The sequence below is a fragment of the Oncorhynchus mykiss genome, chromosome 18 (genome assembly GCF_013265735.2).
Source record: "Oncorhynchus mykiss isolate Arlee chromosome 18, USDA_OmykA_1.1, whole genome shotgun sequence".
Taxonomy (NCBI): domain Eukaryota; kingdom Metazoa; phylum Chordata; class Actinopteri; order Salmoniformes; family Salmonidae; genus Oncorhynchus; species Oncorhynchus mykiss.
In genome coordinates this window covers 31,577,186-31,603,532 of record NC_048582.1, presented here as the reverse complement: position 1 = coordinate 31,603,532, position 26,347 = coordinate 31,577,186, and the positions used below count along the sequence as shown (strand labels likewise).

General features: G+C 42.7%; 2 protein-coding genes across 4 annotated transcripts in view; both read right to left on the bottom strand.

Moving 5' to 3' along the window:
• The window catches only part of LOC110496010 (sorting nexin-27), a 71,192-nt gene extending 54,587 nt beyond the window's left edge, over positions 1–16,605 (bottom strand). Inside the window, exons 1-2 of one of the 3 annotated variants that reach the window (XM_036952496.1) lie at positions 16,181–16,605; positions 4,348–4,579 (exon numbers count right to left, since the gene is read on the bottom strand). In XM_036952496.1, the coding sequence (XP_036808391.1) occupies positions 4,348–4,579; positions 16,181–16,491 (543 nt within the window). In that variant the 5' untranslated portion in view covers positions 16,492–16,605. The remainder of the gene's footprint in view (positions 1–4,347; positions 4,580–16,180) is intronic. The other 2 variants (XM_036952497.1, XM_021571621.2) reach the window with 2 other exon arrangements.
• Positions 16,606–23,213: 6,608 nt separating this feature from the next.
• On the bottom strand, positions 23,214–25,437 carry LOC110496008 (ictacalcin). Its single transcript, XM_021571619.2, has 3 exons — positions 25,284–25,437; positions 23,986–24,128; positions 23,214–23,540 (listed from the first exon to the last, which is right to left on the bottom strand). Exons 1-3 carry the CDS (start codon positions 25,402–25,404, stop codon positions 23,400–23,402), a joined length of 405 nt encoding a protein of 134 aa, XP_021427294.2. The 5' UTR covers positions 25,405–25,437; the 3' UTR covers positions 23,214–23,399.
• Between the last annotated feature and the right edge of the window lie 910 nt (positions 25,438–26,347).

Sequence of the window (26,347 nt, the reverse complement as noted above, 5' to 3'; positions counted from 1 at the left end):
CTACCGTCCCACATATCCCAGAGAGGTTAATATGGTCAAATCCGGAAACTACCATTTCGAAAACAAAACGTTTATTAATTCAGTGAAATACGAAACTGTTTGGAATTTTATCTAACGGGTGGCATCCATAAGTCTAAATATTGCTGTTACATTGTTACATTAATCGGTGTCATAATTACGTAAAATTCTGGCAAAAAAGTTTGCAATGAGCCAGGCGGTCCAAACTGTTGCATGTACCCTGACTCTGCGTGCAATGAACGCAAGAGAAGTGACAATTTCACCTGGTTAATATTGCCTGCTAACCTGGAGTTATTTTAGCTAAATATGCAGGTTTAAAAATATATACTTATGTGTGTTGATTTTAAGAAAGGCATTGGTGTTTATGTTTGGTAAAGTCGTGCAACGATTGTTTTTTTTCTCGCAAATGAGCTTTTGTTAAATCATCCCCATGCTTTGCATTGATTATATGCAATGCAGGACACGCTGGATAACAGGCCGCCCCCTGGTGGCCTGTTACCTCCTCCACACTGATTCTCAACACGGGGTCCCACAAGGGTGCGTCCACAGTCCCCTCCTGTACACCCACGACTGCGTGGCCTCACAATTCCAACGCTATCATCAAGTTCATCTGACGACGCAAAAGTAGTAGACCTGATTACAAACAATGATGAGACGGACTATAGGGAGGAGGTAGGCAACCTCTCCCTCAACAAAACAAAGGAGCAGACTGTAGACTTCAGGAGGAACCAGGCTGGACACACCCCATCCTCATCAACAGGGCCGACGTGGAGGCGGTCCAAAACTTCAAGTTCCTTGGCGTGCACATCTCCGAGAAGCTGAAATGGTCAAACCACGCGTACACTGTGGTGAAGAAAGCACGTCAGCGATTCTTCAACCTCAGGATGCTGAAAGAATTCAGCCTGTCCTACAGGGCACTCAGAGTTTTACAGGAGCACTATAGAGACCATACTGTCAGGCTGCATCACTATCCAGCCCATCAGGACACCTACAACACCAGATGTCGAAGGTAGGCCAAGAAGATAAAATAAGGGACCCCAGCCACCCGAGCCATGGCCTGTTCGCCCATCTTCCTTCATCACTCAGACGTGGGCAGTACAGGAGCATGCTGGCTGCTACAAGCAAAAACTAAAGCAGGAAGTACCAGTGACTCGCTCAATACGGAAGTGGTCTAATGACACGGATGCTACACTTCAGGACTGTTTTGCTAGCACAGACTGGAATATATCCCGGGATTCATCCAATGGCATTGAGGAGTACAACACCTCAGTCATCGACTTCATCAATAAGTGCATCGATGACGTTGTCCCCACAGTGACCGTACATACATATCCCAACCAGAAGCCACGGATTACAGGCAACATCCGCATCGAACTAAAGGCTAGAGCTGCCCCTTTCAAGGAGTGGGAGACTAATCTGGACGCTTACAAGAAATCCCGCTATGCCCTCAGTCAAACCACCAAACAAGTAAAGCATCAATACTGAATTAAGATTGAATCATCTGATGTGGCTGGGCTTGAAAACTGTTATGGACTACAAAAGGAAACCCAGACGCGAGCTGCTCAGTGACGTGAGCCTACCAGATGATCTAAATGCCTTTTATGCTCGTATCGAGGCAAGCAACACTGAAGCATGCACGTGAGCACCAGATGTTCTGGAGCACTGTGATAACACTCTCGGTTGCCGATGTGAACAAAACCTTTAAACAGGTCAACATTAACAAAGCTGCTGGCCAGACGGACTACCAGGACATGTAATCAAAGCATGCGCGGACCGGACCAACTGTCGTGTCTTCACTGACATTTTCAACCTCTCCCTGACCGAGTCTCTAATACCTACATGTTTCAAGCAGACCACCATAGTCCCTGTGCCCAAGGAAGCGAAGGTAACCTGCCTAAATGATTACCACCCCGTGGCACTCACGTCGGTAACCATGAAGTGCTTTGAAAGGCTGGTCATAGCTCTCATCAACAGCATCCTCCCAGACTCCCTTGACCCTGTCCAATTCGCATACCGTCCCAAAAGATACACAGATGAGGCAATCTCCATTGCACTCAACACTGCCTTTTCCCACCTGGACAAAAGGAACACCTATGTGAGAATGATGTTCATTGACTACAGCTCAGCGTTCAACACCATAGTGCCCACGAAGCTCATCACTAAGCTAAGGACTCTGGGACTAAACACCTCCCTCTGCAACTGGATCCTGGACTTCCTGACTTCCGCCCCCAGGTGGTAAGAGTAGAAAATAACACGTCTGTCAAGCTGATCCATAACTCTAAGGGGTGTGTACTTAGTCCCCTCCTGTACTCCCTGTTCACCTACAACTGTGTGGCCAAACACGACTACAACATTATGTTTGCTGACGACACAACAGTGGTAGGCCTGATCACCGACAACGATGAGATAGCCTATAGGGAGGAGGTCAGAACTGGCAGTGTGGTGCCAGGATAACAACCTCTCCCTCAATGTGAGCAAGACAAAGGAGCTGACTGTGGACTACAGGAAAAGGCAAGCCGAACAGGCCCCCATTATCATCGACAGGGCTGTAGTGGAGCGGGTCGAGTTTCCTTGGTATCCATATCACCAACCAACTATAATAGCCCAAACATACCAAGACAGTCGTGAAGAGGGCATGACAAAACCCCAGATCCTCAAAAGGTTCTATAGCTGCACCATCGAGAGCATTGGTTGCATCACCGCCTGGTATGGCAACTGCTCAGCATCTTGTAAGATAAGGTGCTACAGAGGGAAGTGCATACGTCACTGGGGCCAAGCTTCCTGCCATCCAGGACCTATATAAAATAGGCGGTGTCAGAGGAAATCCCATAAAATTGCCACCCAAGTTATAGACTGTTTTCTCTGCTACCGCACGGCAAGCAGTTCCGGAGCACCAAGTCTAGGACCAAAAGGCTCCTCAACAGCTTCTACTCCCAAGCCATTAATGAAATTCGCCACCGGACTAGTTACATTGAACCCCCCCCTCCCCCCCCCCCTCCCTTTTGTACACTGCTGCTACTCGTTGTTTATTATCTATGCATAGTCACTTCACCTCTGCCTACACGTACAAATGACCTCAACTAACCTGTACCCCCGCACACTGACTCGGTACCCCCTGTATATAGCCTTGTTATTGTTATTCTTGTTGTGTTACTTTTTATTATTATTTTTTACATTAGTCTATTTGGTAAATATTTTATTACATCTTCTTGAACTGCGCTGTTGGTTAAGGTTATGGGTAAGCAAGCATTTCACGGTAAGGTCTACACTTGTATTCGGCGCATGTGACAAATAAAGTTTGATTTGATCTCTACCAGAAGGTTATCATTAGCATAATCGCTAACTGCTACCACAAAGTGTAGATCTACACGCACCGCATACACAAACAGGGGCATGTCTCTGCAGTTTCAGAAATGTGCACGAAAATACAAATCCCAGATGGATTTTGTTAATGACTTAACATTAACTTGGTTCAATACATTTTAGTTGACTCCATACTAAATTCAATACATTCCGTTTTGATGTCTGGAGTCCGTGATTATACCGCGTTCTCTGAAACACAGATTTTATAGTGCCCCATTTTAGCTTTGTAATGTTATTAACTGTCTCAACTCCCAGTATTAAGGGAATAACATCCTCTTAAAACGTGAGTATAAATGGTGAACATTAAGAAAGATGCACCTGTTTTCAGTAGCGCGAGTGGCGGCTCAAGCTGCTCTTGAAGTCCTTAATTTAGCAAATCCCCACGCAACTCAAGTTTTGATGTAGTTGTCTAGTGTGTTAGGTTGCCAATGCGGTTACAGTTTCATTATGAACATGCCATGAGAAAAAGGTTTGTGAAAAAAGCAAGTGTACAATTTATGTAATGCATCACAGTGTGAAAACATTGCATTTACATCATGTTGAAACCTAATATTCCACAAATGACTTATTTCAATGATTAGGTATTTGTATCAACATTTTAAAACAAAACATGTATTTATAGGGTTACATATTTGTTTGTAGGGCACAACATGTGTTTCAGAAGAAGGCAGAAGCATATTTTCTGGTACTCCTATATTGTTATATTGTGCTCCTACATTTTTAAGTTAGAAGCAGCAGTGCCACCAATTAATGTATTTAATTTAGAGCCCTGCACATACACATTATTTAACTTGGAAGGGATAAATATAGGTTGCATTGTACATGTGTTAACTGGCAGTGGCCTACACATTTTGGCTTGGCCGAAATCTGCACCGGAAAAGACACCGACTAAACTTTTCTAAAAGCCCACATCTGTAGTAAACAAGGCCGTCCAGAAACCTCACTGTAATACATTTTTTAACTTACCACAAACCTCTCGGCGTGCTGCTCCACGTGCTTGAAGGTGGGGATGGAGATGGGTACGGCCTGCTTGTCGCTGTAGTCGTAGCTGAGCTGGGCCGCGCTCTCATCCCCGGCCTCCAGGCAGTCGGCCTCCTGGGGAGGCACAGACAGCACGGACAGCACCAGCTCCCTCTCTCCGGTCCGGATCAGATCCACCACCTGCTTGTGGGTGGCCCCCTCCACGCTCACTCCATTACTGTGGGACGCATAGAGCGAGAGATGGCGGAATGGAATTAGTGCTCATGTTATGCCTATTCATGATGGTAGTTTTTGGTTAGGCCTATTCCCCATACACATGGTCTGCGGTTGTGAGGCCGGTTGGAAGTACTGCCAAATTCTCTAAAATGACATGAGGCGGCTTATGGTAGAGAAATTAACATTCAATTCTCTGGCAACATCTCTGGTGGACATTCCTGCATTCAGCATGCCAATTGTGTGCTCCTTCAAACCTTGAGACATCTGTGGCATTGTGTTGTGACAAAACTGCATATTTTAGAGTGGCCTTTTATTGTACATAGCACAAGGTGCACCTGTGTAATGATCATGCTGTTTAATCAGCTTCTTGATATGCCACACCTGTCAGGTGGATGGATTATCTTGGCAAATGAGAAATGCTCACTAACAGGGATGTAAACAAACATGTGCACAACATTTTAGAGAAATAAGCATTATGTGTAAATGGAAATTCTGGGTTCTTTAATTTCATCTTATGAAACATGGGACCAACACTTTACATGTTGCATTTATATTTTGGTTCAGTGTACATTGTGAATTGACGTGCAATTGTATGATTTGTTTTGTTTGAATGGAAACCCAATTTAAAAAGCAAAATTGACAATTTGCCACATCCCTACCGTATACCGCCCAAGCCTAACTAACAGTACTGAGGCCAGATGGCAGCAGGTGTATTGGCTAATCTGCTTATCAGAACCAAGGGGGTGGAGAGAGGGCAGGGCAGCACCTGCTTGCCATACACACTGTTTCCATCATTACTTATTCATTTCAGTAATACCAACAACAACCAAAAAGAGTGAGAGAGACAGAGGCTGAGAGGTGGGGGGGGGGGGGGGAGATGGAAGAGAAAGGAGTTTAATATGAAAGAGAAAGAAACAAGACTTGAGGGGAAATTGGATCTTTCCTCAAGCTTATTCAGGGGTACTCAAAAGAATGGGAGACAAAAAGGGCTAGAGGGTGTAGGTCAGGGATGGGCAACTGATGGTGGTGGGTGCCACAAAATCTGAACTCATGAGGGGCTGATGCACAAACAAATTTTGAATTGATCTGAGGGCCACCAGTTGCCCATCCCTGGTGTAGGATAACCCCTCTCCACAACACAGCTTTGATGTAGCCTAATCCTTCTATCAAATCAGAAATACAATTAAGTGAAGCACCAAATTCATCTCACGAATATCCTAAAGAGAAACGAGAAGGTAGGGAACTGAATAGGGATGAAGACAAAATAAACAGGAAAAGTACCAAGAAAGAGTTGCCCAACTTCTTGATACTAGGCTACTTCATAAGACATGTTTCACACATTGACAAGGGTGGATCTAAATTAATTGAAATCGCGAATTAAAACATTGCCTAGATTTTAAGTTTTGCACAATCAATAGCGGCGACTGACATCAGCCTAAAGCCATCTGGTAAAACAGAGAATGTGCATGCACAAATAAAACCAACTTTGGTCAACCTATAGGCCTGATCCACTGACATGTGAGCTAGAGGTGGTGTCGGCACCGGGAGAATAACTTGATGACCACACAAAGTTTATTTCCAACCGTTGGGAAAGCAGAAGTAGCTGGTTAATGTGTCACATGAACAGTATCGATCACACGACACAGGCAGAGTGGCAAGTTGCACTAGTTGTTGATAAAAATATAGCCTAGCGTTAGGAAGGCAATCCCAACGGCACCTAATTTTCTATATATTTACCAGGGCCCGTAGTGCACTACGTAGGGAATAGGGTGCCATTTGGGACACAGTAAATCTGTTGATGATTCAAGTTGGGTCTACCATGTTCCTCATTCTTTCTCTCGATTTTTCATTGAGAGAGAAAAGTTTGGTATCAATTCCATTTTCCACTCATGTTATTCAAGAGTAAGGGAAACTAATATTTCATATAAAAGCAGAAAAATGTGCGCCCTGAAGAGACATAAATGGAGTAATGTGGTACAGAAAGACCATATCCTTTGCAGCCTTTATTTTTTTAAAGGATGGTATGAAAAGTTAATTATCTCCTCCGAGGTTGATTAAAATAGGCTATTTATGACTTAAGGTGTTGGCCTTGGCAAAAAAAACATTGTTGTACAGTGTCTCAAGGGTCCAGCCATGCCTGTTTCAACTCCACCCAGACACACCGACTTGCACACAAATACACTCAGAAATATGGCAGGGGTGTGGCCTGCAGCGCCAGTTGTGCCATCTTGTAAATTCACTAAATGTATATGTAAATATGTATATATGTATATATATATATATATATATATATATATATATATATATATATATAGTAATGAAACAGCAGGGAGTAGGCCTCGAACCCTCGACCTTCTAGCCCGAGGTCCGGCGCGCTATCGACTGTGCCGCAAAAGCATGCTCGTGCAGCAGGGTTGATTTCCTCGCTTATAAACCCAGGGTCGTTACACTACTCCCTCCTTTCAAAGAGCGTGTCCTCACGCTAGCTTGCGACTCTACGTCTTACACGAACGCGCACCATCCAAGCACACGCTCTGTTGTGGATGCAAGGTCCAATCACTTCTGACACCAATGTAATGAAACAGCAGGGAGCAGGTCTCGAACCCTCGACCTTCTAGCCCGACCTTCTAGCCCGAGGACTGTGCCACAAAAGCAGGAACGATATAGATATATATATATTATATATTACACACACACACACACAGTTGAAGTCGGAAGTTTACATACACTTAGGTTGGAGTCATTAAAACTCATTTTTCAACCACTCTACAAATTTCTTGTTAACAAACTATAGTTTTGGCAAGTCGGTTAGGACATATACTTTGCGCATGACACGTCATTTTTTCAACAATTGTTTACAGACAGATTATTTCACATAATTCACTGCATCACAATTCCAGTGGGTCAGAAGTTTACATGCACTAAATTGACTGTGCCTTTAAACAGATTGGAAAATTCCAGAAAATTATGCCATGGCTTTAGAAGCTTCTGATAAATGATGTCAATTAGCCTGAATCAATTGGAGATGTACCTGTGGATGTATTTCAAGGCCTACCTTGAAACTCAGTGCCTCTTTGCTTGACATCATGGGAAAATCGAAAGAAATCAGCCAAGACCTCAGAAAAAAATTGTAGACCTCCACAAGTCTGGTTCATCCTTGGGAGCAATTTACAAACGCCTGAAGGTACCACATTCATCTGTACAAACAATAGTACGCAAGTATAAGCACCAACCATGCAGCCATCATACCGCTCAGGAAGGAGACGTGTTCTGTCTCCTAGAGATGAACGTACTTAGGTGAGAAAAGTGCCAATCAATCCCAGAACAACAGCAAGGGACCCAGTGAAGATGCTGGAGGAAACAGGTACAAAAGTATATATATCCACAGTTAAATTAGTCCTACATCAACATAACCTGAAAGGCTGCTCAGCAACGAAGAAGCCACTGCTCCAAAACCGTCATCAAAAAGCCAGACTACGGTTTGCAAATGCACATGGAGACAAAGATTGTACTTTTTGGAGAAATGTCCTCTGGTCTGATGAAACAAAAATAGAACTATGTTATGTTTGGAGGAAAAAGGGGGAGGCTTGCAAGCCGAAGAACACCATCCCAACCATGAAGCACGGGGTGGCAGCATCATGTTGTGGGGGTGGTTTGCTGCAGGAGGGATTGGTGCACTTCACAAAATAGATGGCATCACGAGGGAGGAAAATTACGTGAATATATTGAAGCGACATCTCAAGACATCAGTCGGGAAGTTGGCCACAAATGTCTTCCAAATGGACAATGGCCCCAAGCATACTTCCAAAGTTGTGGCAAAATGGCTTAAGGACAACAAAGTCAAGGTATTGGAGTGGCCATCACAAAGCCCTGACCTCAATCCTATAGAAAATTTGTGGGCAGAACGGAAAAAGCATGTGCAAGCAAGGAGGCCCACAAACCTGACTCGGTTACACCAGCTATGTCAGGAGGAATGGGCCAAAATTCACCCAACTTATTGTGGGAAGCTTGTGGAAGGCTCCCAAAAAGTTTGACCCAAGTTAAACAATTTAAAGGCAATGCTACCAAATACAAAGTAGATGTCCTAACCGACTTGCCAAAACTATAGTTTGTTAACAAGAAATTTGTGGAGTGGTTGAAAAACGAGTTTTAATGACTCCAACCTAAGTGCACGTAAACTTCCGATTTCAACTGTATGTATACACACACACACACGACACATTTATTCAAGGGTTTCTTTTTTAATTTTTTTTTACTATTTTCTACATTGCAGAATAATAGTGAAGACATCAAAACTATGAAATAACACATATGGAATCATGTAGTAACCAAAAAAAAGTGTTAAACAAATGAAAATATATTTTATATTTGAGATAGCCACCCTTTGCCTTGACAGCTTTGCACACTCTTGGCATTCTCTCAAAAGAGCTTCATGAGGTAGTCACCTGGAATGCATTTAAATTAACAGGTATGCCTTGTTAAAAAGTACATTTGTGGAATTCCTTTCCTTCTTAATGCATTTGAGTCAATCAGTTGTTTTGTGACAAGGTAGGGTTGGTATACAGAAGATGGTCTTTTACCAAATAGGGCTAAGTCCATATTACGGCAAGAACCGCTCAAATAAGCAAAGAGAAACGACAGTCCATCATTACTTTTAGACATGGTCAGTCAATGTGGAAAATTTCAAGAACTTTGCTGCAAAGAAACCACTACTAAAGGACACCAATAATAAGAAAAAAGACTTGCTTGGGCCAAGAAACACAAGCAATGAACATTATACTGGTGGAAATCTGTCCTTTGGTCTGATTTTTGGTTCCAACTGCTGTGTCTTTGTGAGATGCAGAGTAGGTGAACGGATGATCTCCGTATGTGTGGTTCCCACCGTGTAGCATGGAGGTGGTAAAATGGTGCTTTGCTTCTGACACACTGTAATTTATTTAGAATTCAAGGCACACTTAACCAGCATGGCTACCACAGCATTCTGCAGGGATACGCCATCCCATCTGGTTTGCGCTTAGTGGGACTATCATTTGTTTTTCAACAGGACAATGACCCAATTAACCTCCAAGCTGTGTAAGGGCTATTTGACCAAGAAAGAGAGTGATGGAGTGCTGCATCAGATGACCTAGCCTCCACCATAACCCGACCTCAACCCAATAGAGATGGTTTGTGATGAGTTGGACCGCAGAGGGAAGGAAAAGCAGTCAACAAGTGCTCAACATATGTGGGAACTCCTTCAAGACTGTTGGAAAAGCATTCCAGGTGAAGGTGCAAAGTTGTTATCAAGGCAAAGGGTGGCTACTTTGAAGAATGTCAAATATATTTAGATTTGTTTAACACATTTTTACTTACTACATGATACCATATTTGTTATTTCATAGTTTGTCTTCATTATTATTCTACAACATAGAAAAAAGGAGAAAAAAAAAACCTTGGATGAGTATGTGTCCAAACTTTTGACTGGTACTGTATGCATGTGTGTGACATTTGGCTATTAATTAATATGGCTAAGCTATTCAGTGCCAGTGAATTGAAGTCGAACGTCACCAAATGCATCAGTTTAATTAGGTCTAAAATGTGCAATAAAAAGTATTTTGGCTATAGCTTATTTAAAGAAACCCTGGCTGGCTGTTGATATCCTAGGGAAGGGCTCTCCAACCCTGTTCCTGGAGAGCTACCTTCCTGTAGGGAAGATTTGGGGGGATTTGGCTAAAATAATGATTATGATCACACTTCAATTGAAATATTATGGATGGGGAAACCTACACATTTGGCCGCCAAGCATGAGTTAGTGTAGCCTATTAACTTCTAGAATGACTGAAATATCTTCCCGTCTAGAATTAAAACCTCCATGATTGAATCATGAGTCAATTCAGTTTGAAAAAAATTGTGTGTATTGTCCCCTTAATGTTGTAACTACCCATCCTGTGTCCGGGATCGTTGTCATCATCTGACACTAATTAACATAACGCAACGGACATAAATATTACTAGCAAATATTCCTATTCATGAAATCACAAGTGAAATATATTGAAACACAGCTTAGCCTTTTGTTAATCACCCTGTCATCTCAGATTTTGAAAATATGCTTTACAGCCAAAGCAAGACAAGTATTTGTGTAAGTTTATTGATAGCCTAGCATAGCATTATGTCCAGCTAGCAGTAGGCAACTTGGTCACGAAAATCAAATTAAATCGTTTACCTTTGATGAGCTTCGGATGTTTTCACTCACGAGACTCCCAGTTAGATAGCAAATGTTCCTTTTTTCCCAAAATATTATTTTTGTAGGCGAAATAGCTCCGTTTGTTCTTCACGTTTGGCTGAGAAATCGACCGGAAAATATTCCAAATTAGCTCCATAATAATCGACAGAAACATGGCAAACGTTGTTTATAATCTATCCTCAAGGTGTTTTTCAAATATCTATTCGATAATATATCCACCGGGACAATTGGTTTTTCAGTAGGACCAAGAGGAAAAATGGCTACCTCTGTATTTTACGCAAGAATCTCTCTGAGAGCCATCAGGTGCCCCCTAGTTAGAGGTTTAATGTGCATGCTTGGATAATAATTACATAACCAATGTCTCTAGTAATACCGGTCCGAATAGGGCTATAAAGTGGCAAAGAATAGGCTTGGAGTATAGTGCGCCACATCATCCCATAGGATTCGTCAAGGCTGCGCAGAGCAAAAATATCACCAAAATATTTTAGTTCCTACAGACCAGCTATATTCAAACAAAATAGGCCTTTTATATGCTAAATTGATGAGCAAATGAGCAGCATTATGCTCATGTCAGTCCTCTAGAATGCAAATGTAGTCTTCCTAGTAAGACTCCGCAATAATTAGGTAATGTGTGTGCTCATCCATTTCTGTGTGTCGGAGTTGACTCCAAAAATCCTGTTGTAAACCACGAGCTAACGTTAGCTAGCTAGATTTGATTTGAATGCTGAAGGGTATTGACACACCCGTGCATCAATCTAAGTAATATATACACTACCGTTCACTTAGAAAGGTCCTTGTTTTCCATGAAAATATACATCAAATGAGTTGCAAAATTAATAGAAAATATAGTCAAGACGTTGACAAGGTTATAAATAATGATTTTTAATTGAAATAAAAAATGGTGTCCTTCAAACTTTGCTTTTGTCAAAGAATCCTCAATTTGCAGCAATTACAGCCTTACAGACCTTTGGCATTCTAGTTGTCAATTTGTTGAGGAAATCTCTAGAGATTTCACCCCATGCTTTCTGAAGCACCTCCCACAAGTAGTATTGGCTTGATGGGCACTTCTTACATACATACATACATACATACATACATACATACAGTTAAGCTGCTCCCACAACAGCTCAAAAGGGTTGAGATCAGGTGACTGTGCTGGCCACTCCATTATAGACAGAAAACCAGCTGACTGCTTCTTCCCTAAATAGTTCTTGCATAGTTTGGAGCTGTGCTTTGGGTCATTGTCCTGTTGAAGGAAATTGGCTCCAATTAAGCGCCATCCACAGGGTATGGCATGGCGTTGCAAAACGGAGAGATAGTCTTCTTATTCAAAATGTATTTTACCCTGGTGAAATCTCCCACTTTACCACCACCAAAGCACACACCAGACGTCAAGCACTCCTCCAGCATATTTTCATTTTTTCTGAGTCTCACAAATGTACTTTGTGAATCGAACACCTCAAACTTAGATTTGTGTGTCCATAACACTTTTTTCCTATCTTCCTCTGTCCAGTGTCTGTGTTCTTTTGCCCATCTTAATCTTTTATTTTTATTAGCCAGTCTGAGATATGGCTTTTTCTTTGCAACTATGCCTAGAAGGCCAGCATCCTGGAGTCGCCTCTTCACTGTTGACGTTGAGACTGGTGTTTTGCGGGTACTATTTAATGAAGCTGCCAGTTGAGGACCTGAGGCGCCTGTTTCTCAAAGTAGACACTAATGTACTTGTCCTCTTGCTCAGTTGTGCACCAGGGCCTCCCACTCCTCTTTCTATTCTGGTTAGAGCCAGTTTGCGCTGTTCTGTGAAGGGAGTAGTACACAGCGTTGTACAAGATCTTCAGTTTCTTGGCAATTTCTCGCATGGAATAGCCTTCCTTTCTCAGAACAAGAATAGACTGACGAGTTTCAGAAGAAAGTTTTGTTTCTGGCCATTTTGAGCCTGTAATCGAACCCACGAATGCTGATGCTCCAGATACTCAACTAGTCTAAAGGCCAGTTTTATTGCTTCTTTAAACAGCACAACAGTTTTCAGCTGTGCTAACATAATTGCAAAAGGGTTTTCTAATGATCAATTAGCATTTTAAAATTATAAAACTTGGGTTAGCTAACACCACGTGCCATTGGAACACAGGAGTGATGGTTGCTGATAATGGGCCTCTGTACACCTATGTAGATATTCCATTAACAAATCAGCTGTTTCCAACTACAATAGTCATTTACAACATTAACAATGTCTACACTGTATTTCTGACCAATTTGATGTTATTTTAAAATGGACACAAAATGTTCTTTCTTTGAAAAATAAGGAAACTTCTAAGTGACCCCAAAATTTTGAACGGTATATATATATATATATATATATATATATTATTTTTTTTTAAATAACCATCAAAATCTGTCCGTTTAAGCTATAGTTTTTTTGGCAAGGGCTGCATCTCAATTCGCATCCAACTATGTGGGCCTTCCGCATCTGCAGTGGAAGATGGCTGAGCTACAACTGTTTGTCAGACCATGAGACATACCAGATATCGGTCTTCTCACAAAAATGTCTAGAGTCCAAGCCCCACGGTACTCATCTGAAGTCGGCAACGTGTATCTCACAATGTATTGTAATGCCTCGTAAATGCACTAAAAGTTTATATATATTACACACAGATCCCTTTATTTTTACTATGTCCTACATTGTAGAATAATACTGAAGACATAAACTATGACATAACACATATGGGATCATGTAGTTACCAAAAAAGTGTCAAAATATAATTTTATATTTGACATTCTTCAAAGTAGCCACCCTTTGCCTTGATGACAGCTTTGCACACTCTTGGCATTCTCTCAACCAGCTTCATGTGGTAGTCGCCTGAATTGCATTTCGATATACAGGTGTGCCTGTTAAAAGTTAATTTGTGTAATTTCTTTCCTTCTTAATGCATTTGAGCCAATCAGTTGGTGTAACAGGGTAGAGGTAGAATACAGAAGATAGCCCTATTTGGTAAAAGACCAAAGTCCATATTATGGCAAGAACAGCTCAAATAAGCAAAGAGAAATGACAGTCCATCATTACTAAGAACTCTATTCTTAAAGTTTCTTCAAGTGCAGTTGCAAAAACCATCCAACGCTATGATGATACTGGCTCTCATGAGGACCACTACAGGAAAAGAAGACCCAGAGTTACCTCTGCTCCAGAGGATAAGTTCATTATCGTTAAATGCACCTCAGTTTGCAGCCAAAATAAATGCTTCACAGAGTTCAAGTAACAGACATCTCAACAACTGTTCAGAAGAAACTGCGTGAATCAGGCCTTCATGGTTGAATTGCTGCAAAGAAACCACTACTAAAGGATACCAATAATAATAAGAGACTTGCTTGTGCTAAGAAACATGACCAGTGGAAATCTGTCCTTTGGTCTGAAGAATACAAATTTGCAATTTTTGGTTCCAACCGCTGTGTCTTTGTGAGACGTAGAGTAGGTGAACGGATGATCTCAGCATGTATGGTGTGATGGTGCTTTGCTTGACCGCAGAGTGAAGGAAAAGCAGCCAACAAGTGCTCAGCATATGTGGGAACTCCTTCAAGACTGTTGGAAGAGCATTCCTCATGAAGCTGGTTGAGAAAATGCCAAGCTGTCATCAAGGCAAAGGTTGGCTACTTTGAAGAATCTCAAATATAAAATACATTTGGATTTGTTTAGAACTTGGTTACTACATGATTCCATGTGCTCCATGTGTGTTATTTCATAGTTTGTCTTCACTATTATTCTACAGTGTAGAAAATAGTAAATCAAATGTAAAAAAAACTTGAATGAGTAGGTGTGTCCAAACTTTTGACTGGTACTGTCCATATTTACAGCAATTAACAATGATAATTGTCCATTGAGAAATGTCCTCCCCAGATACATACACTAAATGGCTAAAAGTATGTGCACACATGCTCGTCGAACATCTCATTCCAAAATCATGGGCATTACTATGGAGCTGCTATAACAGCCTCCCCTCTTCTGGGAAGACTTCCACTAGTTGTTGGAACATTGCTGGGGGGACTTGCTTCCATTCAGCCACAAGAGCATTAGTGAGGTCGGGCACTGATGTTGGGCGATTAGGTATGGCTTGCAGTCAGCATTCCAATTCATCCCAAAGGTGTTCGATGGGGTTGAGGTCAGGGCTCAGTGCAGGCCAGTCAAGTTCTTCCACGCCAGTCTCAACAAACCGTTTCTGTATGGGCCTCGCTTTGTGCTTGGGGGCATTGTCATTCTGAAACAGGAAAGGACCTTCTCCAAACTGTTGCCACAAAGTTGGAAGCACAGAATAATCTACAATAGGGGTAAGTAAACCCTGTTCCTCGAGTGCCTCAGGACTGGTCCAACTAGGCACCACACCTGACCAACTGAGCTAAATGATCAGTTCAGTGACTGACTAAATTCCACACACCTGGTCCAAGTTGGTTAAATCAAAAACCATGAACATGCTGCAGCACTCCAGGACCAGGGATGCCTACCCCTGTTCTATAATGTTATTTGTATGCTGTAGCGTTAAGATTTCCCTTCACTGGAACTAAGGGGCCTAGCCCGAACCATAAAAAAACAGCCCCAGACTATGATTCCTCCTCCACCAAACTGTACAGTTGGCACTATGCAATGGGGCAGGTAGTGTTCTCCTGGCATCCGACAAACCCAGATTCGTCCGTCGGACTGCCATGGTGAAGCGTGATTCATCACTCCAGAGAACCAGTTTCCACTGCTCCAGAGTCCAGTGGCGGTGACCTTTACACCACTCCAGCCGACATTTGGCATTATACATGGTGATCTTAGGTTTGTGTGGCTGCTCGGCCATGGAAGACCATTTTATGAAGCTATCGAGGAACGGTTCTTGTGCTCAAGTTGCGTCCAGATGCAGTTTGGATCGGTGGTCCCGTTCTGCGAGCTTGTGTGGCCTACCACGTTGTTGCTAGACATTTCCACTTCACAATAACAGCTGACCAGGGAAGTTCTACAAGGTCATACATTTGAGGAACTGACTTGTTGGAAAGGTGGCATCCTATGACGGTGCCACTAGCTATTGCCAATGTATGTGTATGGAGATTGCATGGCTGTGAGCTCGATTTTACACACCTGTCAGCAACTGGTGTGGCTGAAATAGCCGAAACCAGTCATTTGAAGGGGTGTCCACATACTTGCGTATATATAGTATATATTGACTCTGGACAGCTAACTTAGCTAGCTAGTTTTAAAAATCAGAGGTAGAGTTGACAATTAACCTAGCTAGCTAGCTAAGTTAGACGTAGCTAGATAGCTAGCTAGCTTGCTAACGTTAACTAGCCAGTCTTGGTGGATATGCCAGCTAGGAAGCTAACGACCGCTATTATGGGTAAAGAAAGCCGACTTACACCTCAAGAATCCTATCACCCTTTGATATGCCAGCTCGGTCCGCAGCCCCTCCAGGCAAAACAGCACTGACATGCTGAAGAGGGGCGTACAATTCCCCATTAATGCTTCGCAGTTGTCCTCCTTCGCTAACTTGTCCACGAACGTTGAATCCATATCCTGATTCCGACTTTACAATTCTAACCATCCGTGGACCTGACGTCACCTGGGTAGCATTTTGGCCTCCGGTACCGACTACCGAACCTGCAGCGGGTCCATTACTGGAAGCCGAAAGGAGAGCCGACCGAATTTCATCGCCTTCAACATCCGCCATCTTCTAATCAAAACCGTACCCCCTCCAGTCTGTGTCTAGCGGATTCAAAACAACAGAGAGTTCGATTAATCCCGCCCGTGTACGCGTCTTTGCACCGGCTGAAAGATTACATTCGATTTGGAATCGGGGACGGGCTACCTCCCGGGCGTGAAGCAAGTGCCCCCCCCCCCCCCCACTGTCATATGGCGAAGTCGGCTCAGAATCAAAGTGACGTAGAAGCATGATGTTTTCCTCTGGTTTTAATGCCTATGGTTTTCCCATGCCAACGTGATTACAATTCAACCCGGCCAGCGTAAAATAACTCCCTCAGAAATACACTCAGACGAGCTCCTTGTTATTAACCAGCCCCTCGATGGCATCACGAGACCCCATACGGAGATAGAGTACAACTCACAAATGTGTACCATAAACAAAACAACGCACAAGTATAATTTACTATCCACACACAACCTCTTGAATTGCATTTTTTTTTGTAAATGCAAAATTCTTTGTAAATATGGATAAAGGTGTGAGTAAATGCACTCACATTGCTATTCAATTCAATTTCAAGCCAGTTAGTGAACATTCTTTAGATGTGCTTTATTTTGATGGTCATCTAGACAGGGAGACCAATTCTGATGAAAAAATGTCACTAAATTGGCATTTTGACCAATCAGCTCAGCTCTGAAAAAGATCTGACGTGAAAGACTTGATGTGATTGGTCAAAATACCAATTAGCATAAGAAAATATCAGAATTGGGCTGCCTGTCTAAACCCAGCTATAGTGCAGCATCCTCTTCTTAATTAGAAGATTAGATGGTATTTACCCTCTGATGTACTCCCATCTGCGCACAATAGTGACCCTCCCCTCCCCAGTCTGAGTGTAGACTGCTACTGCCCGATCCGACACCTGTGGAATAGAAGTAGTACTGAGGCATGGCTGGAAAAGAGAAACACAAGACTATGGTTACTCTACTGTTACCCCTTAGAGAACAGGGACATAGCACCTCCTATAAACTACATTTAGCTTATAGTGTTGGGGAGTAGTGAACTACATGCAAAATATGAATATACTATTTACTTATCTCCAACATAATAAATGGGCACTTTCTCACACCACACAAAAAGAGAGGAAGGAAAAGGGCCTTCCGTGAGGTCACCTTCCGTGAGTTCATCTTCGGTATTATGGCGATACACAAACAAATTGTTACAGGTGCATGTGCCACCTAATGTATTGAATGTGTATCAGCCTACTATTCTTTAGTAGGAATTCATTACACTCTGAAAGAAAAACAACTACACGTACATACCCCAACCAGAAGCCATGGATTACACACAACATGCACACTGAGCTAAAGGGTAGAGCTGCCACTTTCAAGGAGCGGGACTGTAACCCGGAAGCCTATAAGAAACCCTGCAATGCCCTCCGACAAACCATCAAACAGGCAAAGCGTCAATACAGGACTAAGATTGAATCGCACTACACCGGCTCTGATGCTCGTCGGATGTGGCAGGGCTTGCAAACTATTACGGACTACAAAGGGAAGCACAGCTGAGAGCTGTCCAGTGACACGAGCCTCCCAGATGAGCTAAATAACTTTTATGCTCGCTTCGAGGCAAGTAACACCGAAATGTGCATGAGAGCACAGCTGTTCCAGACGACTGTGTGATCACGCTCTCTGCAGCGTGTTCACACAGGTCAACATTAACAAGGCCGCAGGGCCAGACGGATTACCAGGACGTGTACTCCGAGCATCCGCTGACCAACTGACAAGTGTCTTCACTGACATTTTCAACCTCTCTCTGTCTGAGTCTGAAATACCAACATGTTTCAAGCAGACCACCATAGTCCTTGTGCCCAACAACACCAAGGTAACCTGCCTAAATTACTACCGACCCGTAGCCCTCACGTCTGTAGCCATGAAGTGCTTTGAAATGCTGGTCATGGCTCACATCAACACCATTATTCCAGAAACCCTATACCCACTCCAATTTGCATACCGCCCCAACAGATCCACAGATTATGTCATCTATATTGCACTCCACACTGCTCTTTCACACCTGGACAAAAGGAACACCTATGTGAGAATGCAATTCATTGACTACAGCTCAGCGTTCAACACCATAGTGCCCTCATATTTCATCACTAAGCTAAGGACACTGAGACTAAACCCCTCCCTCTGCAACTGGATCCTGGACTTCCTGACGGGCCGCCCCATGATTGTGGACTACTGGAAAAGGAGGACCTAGCACACCCCCATTATCATCAAAGGGGCTGTAGTGGAGCAGGTTGGGAGCTACAGGTTCCTTTGTTTCCATATCACATACAAACTTTTATGGTCCAAGCACACCAAGGCAGTCGTGAAGAGGGCACGACAAAACCTATTCCCCCTCAGGAGACTGAAAAGATTTGGCATGGGTCCTCAGATCCTCAAGAAGTTCTACAGCTGCACAATCGTGAGCATCACAGCCTGGTATGGCAACTGCTCGGCCTCCGACCTCAAGGCACTACAGAGGGTAGTGCGTATGGCCCAGTACATCACTGGGGCCAAGCTTCCTGCCATCCAGGACCTCTATACCAGGCGGTGTCAGAGGAAGGCCCTAAAAATTGTCAATGACTACAGCCACCCTAGTCATAGACTGTTTTCTCTGCTACCGGAGTGCCAAGTCTAGGTACAAAAAGCTTCTCAACAGCTTCTACCTTCTACCAACAGCTATAAGACTCCTGAACAGCTAATCACATGGCTACCCAGACTATTTGCATTGCCCCTTAATGTTAATTGTCTTTCCTCTACTATTATAAATACAGTATCAGTCAAAAGTTTGGACACACCTACTCATTCAAGGGTTTTTCTTTATTTTTAATATTTTATACATTGTAGAATAATAGTGAAGACATCAAAACTATGAAATAACACATATGGAATAATGTAGTAACCAAAAAAGTGTTAAACAAATCAAAATACATTTTAGATTCTTCAAAGTAGCCACCCTTTGCCTTGATGACTGCTCTGCACTGTCACGTTCTGACCTTTATTTCCTTTGTTTTGTATTTATTTAGTATGGTCAGGGCGTGAGTTGGGTGGGCAGTCTATGTTTGTTTTTCTATGATTTGGGTATTTCTATGTTTCGACCTAGTATGGTTCTCAATCAGAGGCAGGTGTCATTAGTTGTCTCTGATTGAGAATCATACTTAGGTAGCCTGGGTTTGTTTGTGGGTGATTGTCTATGTTAGTGGCTTGTGTCAGCACAGGTCTCATTTTTGTAGCTTCACGGTCAAATTTGGTTTATTGTTTTTGTTACTCTTTTGTATAGTGTTCAGTCTTTCTTTATTAAAGATTTTACCATGGACACTTACCACGCCGCATATTGGTCCTCTGATCCTTTTCGCCTCTCCTCTTCAGATGAAGAGGAGGACGACCGTGACATGCACACTCTTGATTAAGGTTTTGCTATATTTTGGGAACCAGACACTGGTTCAATTCCAGGCTGTATCACAATCGGATGTGATTGGGAGTCCCGTAGGGCGGTGCACAATTGTCCCAGCGTTGTCTGGGTTAGGGTTTGGCTGGGGTAGGCTGACTTGCCTAGTTAAATAAAAGGTTCAGATCCTCCACAAAGGTCCAGGAGTTGGACAGGGTGCCCTCTGATGCACCATGATGTGAGCCACAATACAATTGGACCAAGCTGTGTGCCCTGGGGGAGGCCACAAGAGAGTGCTTGGGGTACAGTCTTATGTATCTTGTCACCTAGCTCTGGTCGGAAAAGGAAGTAAAAAATCCATGGTCTCTGGTTGGACAGATAATTGCAAAAGGTTTCATTGCAATGGTGTGATCCACAAGATCAAAGGCCTTGCTGTAGTCTGTCAAGACCCAAGTGCTTCTGATGTCAGCTGGTCTGCCATGCTTACAAGGCAGTGGGTGGTTGAGCTACCCTTGAAGCAGCTGAACTGTTGGTTGAAGATGTTCTTTTCGATATCCTGTGTTACCCATTCAGCAACAAAACCTTCACAAGCCTAATGAATCTGCCACTGATGAGGCCAGGACCTGGGGCCTTTCTGAACGGAGAGTTGTCTCATGTGCATTTCCCATGGTTCAACAGTAGGGAGTGGCATAGCTGGTAAGATGCATGTAGGTCTGAAAGCATTAGTTGTGGTACTGATGTGGTGACAGATTAAAACTTGTAATTTATACACTCTTAGAAAAAAAGCTGCTATCTAGGACCTAAAAGGGTTCTGTCCCCATGGGAGAACCCTTTAAAAAAATGTTTTTGGTTCCAGATAGAGGCCAATACGTAGAGCTTAATAAAGAGCAGTGATACTAGCAAGAGCAGTGTGCGGGTTTCTTATTTTTTCTCATTTTGTTCAACTGTTACCATGCACCTGCAACAAAGATAGCTCAGATGTGAGTGCCTTTTGAATTTTGGTTCCAGGTAGAACCTTTTTGAGTTCCACAGAGGGTTCTACATAGAACCCAAAAGGGTTCTACCTGGAGCCAAATAGGGTTATCCTATGGGGACAGCCGAATAACCTTTTGTTATAAGAGTGTAGCATTGACAATAGCAGAATGGTTTTCTGGGTCGAGCCCGTCAACTTTGATGGAAATGGTCTTTTTACTGCTGGTCAGAGATTCAATTTGATGGTACCATGTTGCTGGGTTCTCCCTCTTGTTTTTCTGGATTTCAGTGTGGTAGACTGTTGATCTTGCTGTCTTGATCTCTCTCTGGGTTTTGTTCCTCAGAGCGTGCCATGAAGGCCAGTCTTTTTCACTGAAGGCTTTCTGTCTGCTTTTTATCAGCTCTTTGATTTTAGGTGAAATCCACTCCTTATCCTGTGCATGCATCCTAGCCACCTGTTCTGGGAAGTAAGCTGCAATGGCGTGATTGAGGGTGTTATAGAAATGGTCTGTTTTCTGCTGTGTGCTCTCCACATTTGTTACTTCCGGCCATTTAAGGAGGGAAAGCAGTGGAGGATGCAGAGTGGAGGACGCGGAGTGGAGGACACGGAGTGGAGGACTGCTCATAATAATGTCTGGAACAGAGTAAATGGAATGGCATCAAAACACATAGAAACCATGTGTTTGATGTATTTGACACCATTTCACATATTACGCTCCAGCTACTACCACGAGCCCGTTCTCCCCAATTAAGGTGCCACCAACCTCCTATGAGGGAAAACCACTAGCCACATCCACTGATGCTTAACTCTTTCAATGGTTGAATTACTTTCTTGATGATTGTGTTAGTGACAGAACTACAATATTATGATCACTGAGACCCAAAGGTGACATTGTTGTAGGGGTACTATAAAAGTCTGCAAAGTTGGCAATGACAAAGTATATGATGGAATTCTGTCTAGTTGGAATGTTAACAAATGGTTGTAATCCATTTCCTGAGAATAGTCCAGACACACCTTAACATGGTCAAAATCACCCATAATAAGGATCCCAGCAACAACATACTTGCTCCGATATCATCAAGGCTAGGAGTGGAACCCTGTGTGGTTGTCTGCTGCAAACGCCTATCAGTAAAAAGGAAGCGTTCCGAGATGCCGTTCTGCCCACCACTGACGTACCACATTATTTGCCTGTTTGCCATTCTCCTTTGACCTCTCTCATCCACAAGCTGTTTTCGTCCACAGGACTGCTAATGACTGGATGTTTTTTGTTTTGTAGCACCATTCTTGGTGAACCATTGAACCTGTCCTGCGTGCCCAGGAGGCCGGACGTTTCTGAGAAACTAGAACCGGTGTGCCTGGCACTGATGATCATACCGAGCTCAAAGTCACGTAGGTCACTCATTTGGCCCATTCTAACAAACAATAACTGAATGCCTTGATGCTTGTCTGCCTGCTTTACGTAGCAAGCTACACTGTCTGTAGGAGTGAACCAATTTGAAAGTCATGCCACTGCAGTAGGCCTATTGTCTTTTTTTGCAGTTAATTCTATATGTTTGTTGAGATGTTGATGAGGGTCCAAGTATTTCTTAAACAAATTCTTATTTACAAATGACAGCCTAGGAACAGTGTCTTGTTCAAGGGCAGAACACCATATTTTTACATTGTCAGCTCAGGGATTTGATCTAACTGCCTTGTTCAGGGGCAGAACGACAGATTTTTAAATAGTCAACTCAGGGATTTGATCTAGCAACCTCTCAGTTACTGGCCCAACGCTCTAACCACTAGGCTACCTGCAGCCGTATACTAAACCTGTCCTCCATTGTCTTTCTGTGTCGGACTGAACAGAGTCATTTTACCTGTGATATTCATTAAATAATAGTGCGGCCTCTTGTACCTTATTGCTTATTACAATATCCATTTTCCAATATGAGTAGGATTAAGTTGCCTATTAGAAACATGCCTACCTGGACCCAACTCTTCTCAGTGAAGACAGAGAAAGAGAGGTTTGAGGACACATGCCCTGATTCTTGAGGGGTCTAACAAGTTACACATGTGCTATACCAAACCCTTTGGTGGTGATTAAACAGATCCACCGATCTCTTGTTTAGCTTAATAGTTATACCATTCACCAGAGGCAGATGTCTCATATCATATGTACTCAATAGCATGTAGGCCTAAGCCACTGCATATGCATAGAATGAACCCAACTATTTCCCATCGTGTGAAATGGATGCACATTGTCATACAAGAAAGGCTTTAAACATAATCTTAGTAAGAAAAACCTCAGTAAGAAACATGTGATATGAAGAAGTGACAGCAGCACAAAAAAATGACACCAGACCAGGTGGAACATACTCATCTAATTTCTTTATCGATGGACTTTGCATTACAAGGACAACTTCCCAGATTCAACCTGTCTATTATATATTACTGCAATATTACTACTCTAGACTGCTTCACTGTTTAATCTCTGTTAAATTGAGTGGTCTCCTCCTGCAGTTTTGTATTATGGCCACTAGGTGGTGTACGTGCTCTACTTCTTTATGAAGAACTCATTGCACATCACTGTGAGGCAGGACACGAGGGTGACATACTCCTTGAAGTCAACAGTGTTGTCTTTGTTAGAGTCCAGGTCCTTGAAGATTCTGTCCACTGCTGACTTGTCACTGGCTTTCTGAAAACCGACAGAATGCAGAAGAAAGAAGGGGGAGCTTAACAAGAAAACTGTCTTGACACACAAGCTGTATTTCTGGCCAAAGATGATATAAAGGTGATATACATCTTAGTGAATTTAAATATTTTGGGATGCCATTGCTGGAGTTAGCAAGCATTGTTTATTTGAGCTGTATTCAGAAATGGACCCAATCTTTCCGGCATTCCTATTTTGCCCGACCCAACAGATCTCGGAAGAGAGAGCACTGACCCTGCCTCTAGAGCAGGGGGTGTCAAACACACTTCCTGGAGGGCCCTCACCTGGATCTCTCAGTCTTAATTTAAGGAAATAACAAAAATCTGCAGACACATGGCCCTCCAGGAATTCAGTTTGACATCACTGCTGTAGTGCAACAAAACAAATCTGATCCCAGATCATTAGGAATTGTATGCTCAGTCTCACTCACCCCAAGCATCTCCCCTAGTTCAGCCTGGAGCAGCTCTTTCAGCTCGGCCTTGCTGAGGGTCAACTTGTCCCCGTCCTTCCCAGAGTACTTGTGGAAGGAGGCGATGAGGAGAGACATGGCCTGCTGGATCCCAGACATGGTGACTATAGTTGAAGGGGAAAACAGAGAGGGACACAGAACCTAGTGAAGCACAAAAAAAAACATTTCTGGACATTGCTGTTCTTGCTCACTATAGATAAGAATATTATTTGTCCGTTCTTTCACTCTCAAAGTATGAAAACTCAATTCGGTGGGGCATTAAACTATTTCAATGAATTCACTGAAAGCATATGGTTGTTGCATTGCATGATACTGTAGCTTCATCATCATAGCTTTTGTCTCTTGTGTGTTTCTCTGCATTTTCCAATGAAAGGAATCAAAATAAAACCTGGTTTCCTCTGAGCCCATGGTAGCACCCTTTTCCCTACATAGTTAACTACTTTTAACCAGGGCCCTACATGGTGAACAGGGTGCCATTTGGGAGGCAACCATGGTCTCTACCACAGGTTCTATGGTGAAAAACACAAGCACTGTTATGGCAACGCCATGCTCTCCTGGTAATTAACATGGCTCCAGATGAGGAAACATGTAACGGTCTGGGCAAATCCCTTCTGGATTACTCTTCTACTGAATAACACCTCACCATATTTTTCCATATGCTGTGTGTTTACCCCAATTGTTACTTCTTTAATCTTCTTGTCTTCCTCTCTCTGTGTGTGTGTGTGTGTGTGTGTGTGTGTGTGCGTGTGTGCGTGTGTGTGTCTGCTCTTGAGGATGTGGTTGAGGGAGCAAAGGGTAGAGCCAAGGGAATGTTAGCCAGATGAGACAGAGAGAGAAGGAAATAATGAAAGATGGGGGAGTAGGGAAAAGGGAATGAGAATAGGAGAACCACAAACTGCTGCGATATTACAACTACTGACTAGTACTCACAGCGATAAGTGAAACCCAACTTGTCCTCCGCAATGCAAAACACATTGGTACAGAATGACTGGTTTGCAAGCCTCCGTTACAGAATCAAGTCCTCATAATAAAATCAACCACATTAGGAACCAAAAGAAGGACATTTTGTTTAAAAGTGCAAAACTCCGAAACAGAAGTCAGGTGAGCGAAGGGTTAAATCCAAAAACCAAGAGAAAAATGTAAGTGCACAAAACAAAACATACCGAGTAGGGATTACATTTTAAAACCACCACAGTAACATTGACGTTTAAACATTAGGGTGCACAATTAAGAAACCCAAGATTAAAGTTGCTACTCACCGAGATGTAGGAAGAATTGTGGGGAATGAGAAAGCAAAGGGAAAAGTGAAGAGAGAGAGAGAGAGAGAGTGGTGGAGGTTGGGATGTAAAGGGTTGTTTTATACATCACCACACCCTCCATCCCTCCCTCTTTTCTTCCCTACACTCTCTTCCCTGTCTCTCTTTCTCTCTCTGTAACATTAACTATTTTACTCTTCAACTATTCTCTTCATTCATTTCTCATATCCAACCATTCATTCCCCTTGACTTCAGATGCAATACAAATACACTTAGAATCCACTGCCCTTCTCACAATACAGGTGAATCGATGCATTTAGATTAAGTTTACTTTGAGTTTATGACCAGTGTTCTTTAGTTGTTATTGTACGTTTACAGAGAATGGATTTGCTTTAGAAATGATTTGATTGCAAAGTATTAAAGCCCAAAATGGGCTTCCAAATAGGTCTAGTGTTTTAACTTGTTTACAATGAATTAGATGATGCTAACATTGAATCTGCCAACCCATATGTCTTAATCCACTGCATTACGTACAATACGTCATTGATACTGTGCACTGGTGGTTTAGTTCACATACAGTGTAATGTCCTACAGACTTGTATTACATGGTACTTATGGATAAGATAAACATACCCATAAATATACTGTTGTTTACGTGTAACACGAGTGCCATTCAAAAAGTAAAAGGTAGCACATTGCAAAGTAGACTTTCTGAGAAAACATTTCACTTATTTAAGTGTAGTATGGCAGCAGATCTCGAATTTCATTTCACCACAGGTCTCCGTCCCAAATGGCACCCTATTCCCTACATAGGATATGTGTTTGACAGAGGGAAATGAACATAGCTTCACACCCCTGCTTGTTTGTGTGAGTCATGCAGTATCATTTATATAATAACAACATGTCCCAAAAGCCTGCGGTTTCCTTGGTCACGATTAACTTCAGTCACAAGTTAGATTCTTAGATGCACTTATAGGAATTGCTTCACAACTTGGCCAACATCTTGTACAAAGCTTTTAACTGGGAGGCATGGGCTGTATTGACTGGATGAAAATAGTCTCTGTATC

Excerpts from the sequence above, each read along its gene's own strand:
- LOC110496008 (XM_021571619.2), bottom strand. The coding sequence starts at position 25,404 with ATGGAGGGTGTGGTGATGTATAAAACAACCCTTTACATCCCAACCTCC. Across the intron at positions 24,129-25,283 it reads ACAATTCTTCCTACATCTCG|TCACCATGTCTGGGATCCAG; the intron begins GTGAGTAGCAAC and ends CTTCAACTATAG. Across the intron at positions 23,541-23,985 it reads AACTAGGGGAGATGCTTGGG|AAAGCCAGTGACAAGTCAGC; the intron begins GTGAGTGAGACT and ends GTCGGTTTTCAG.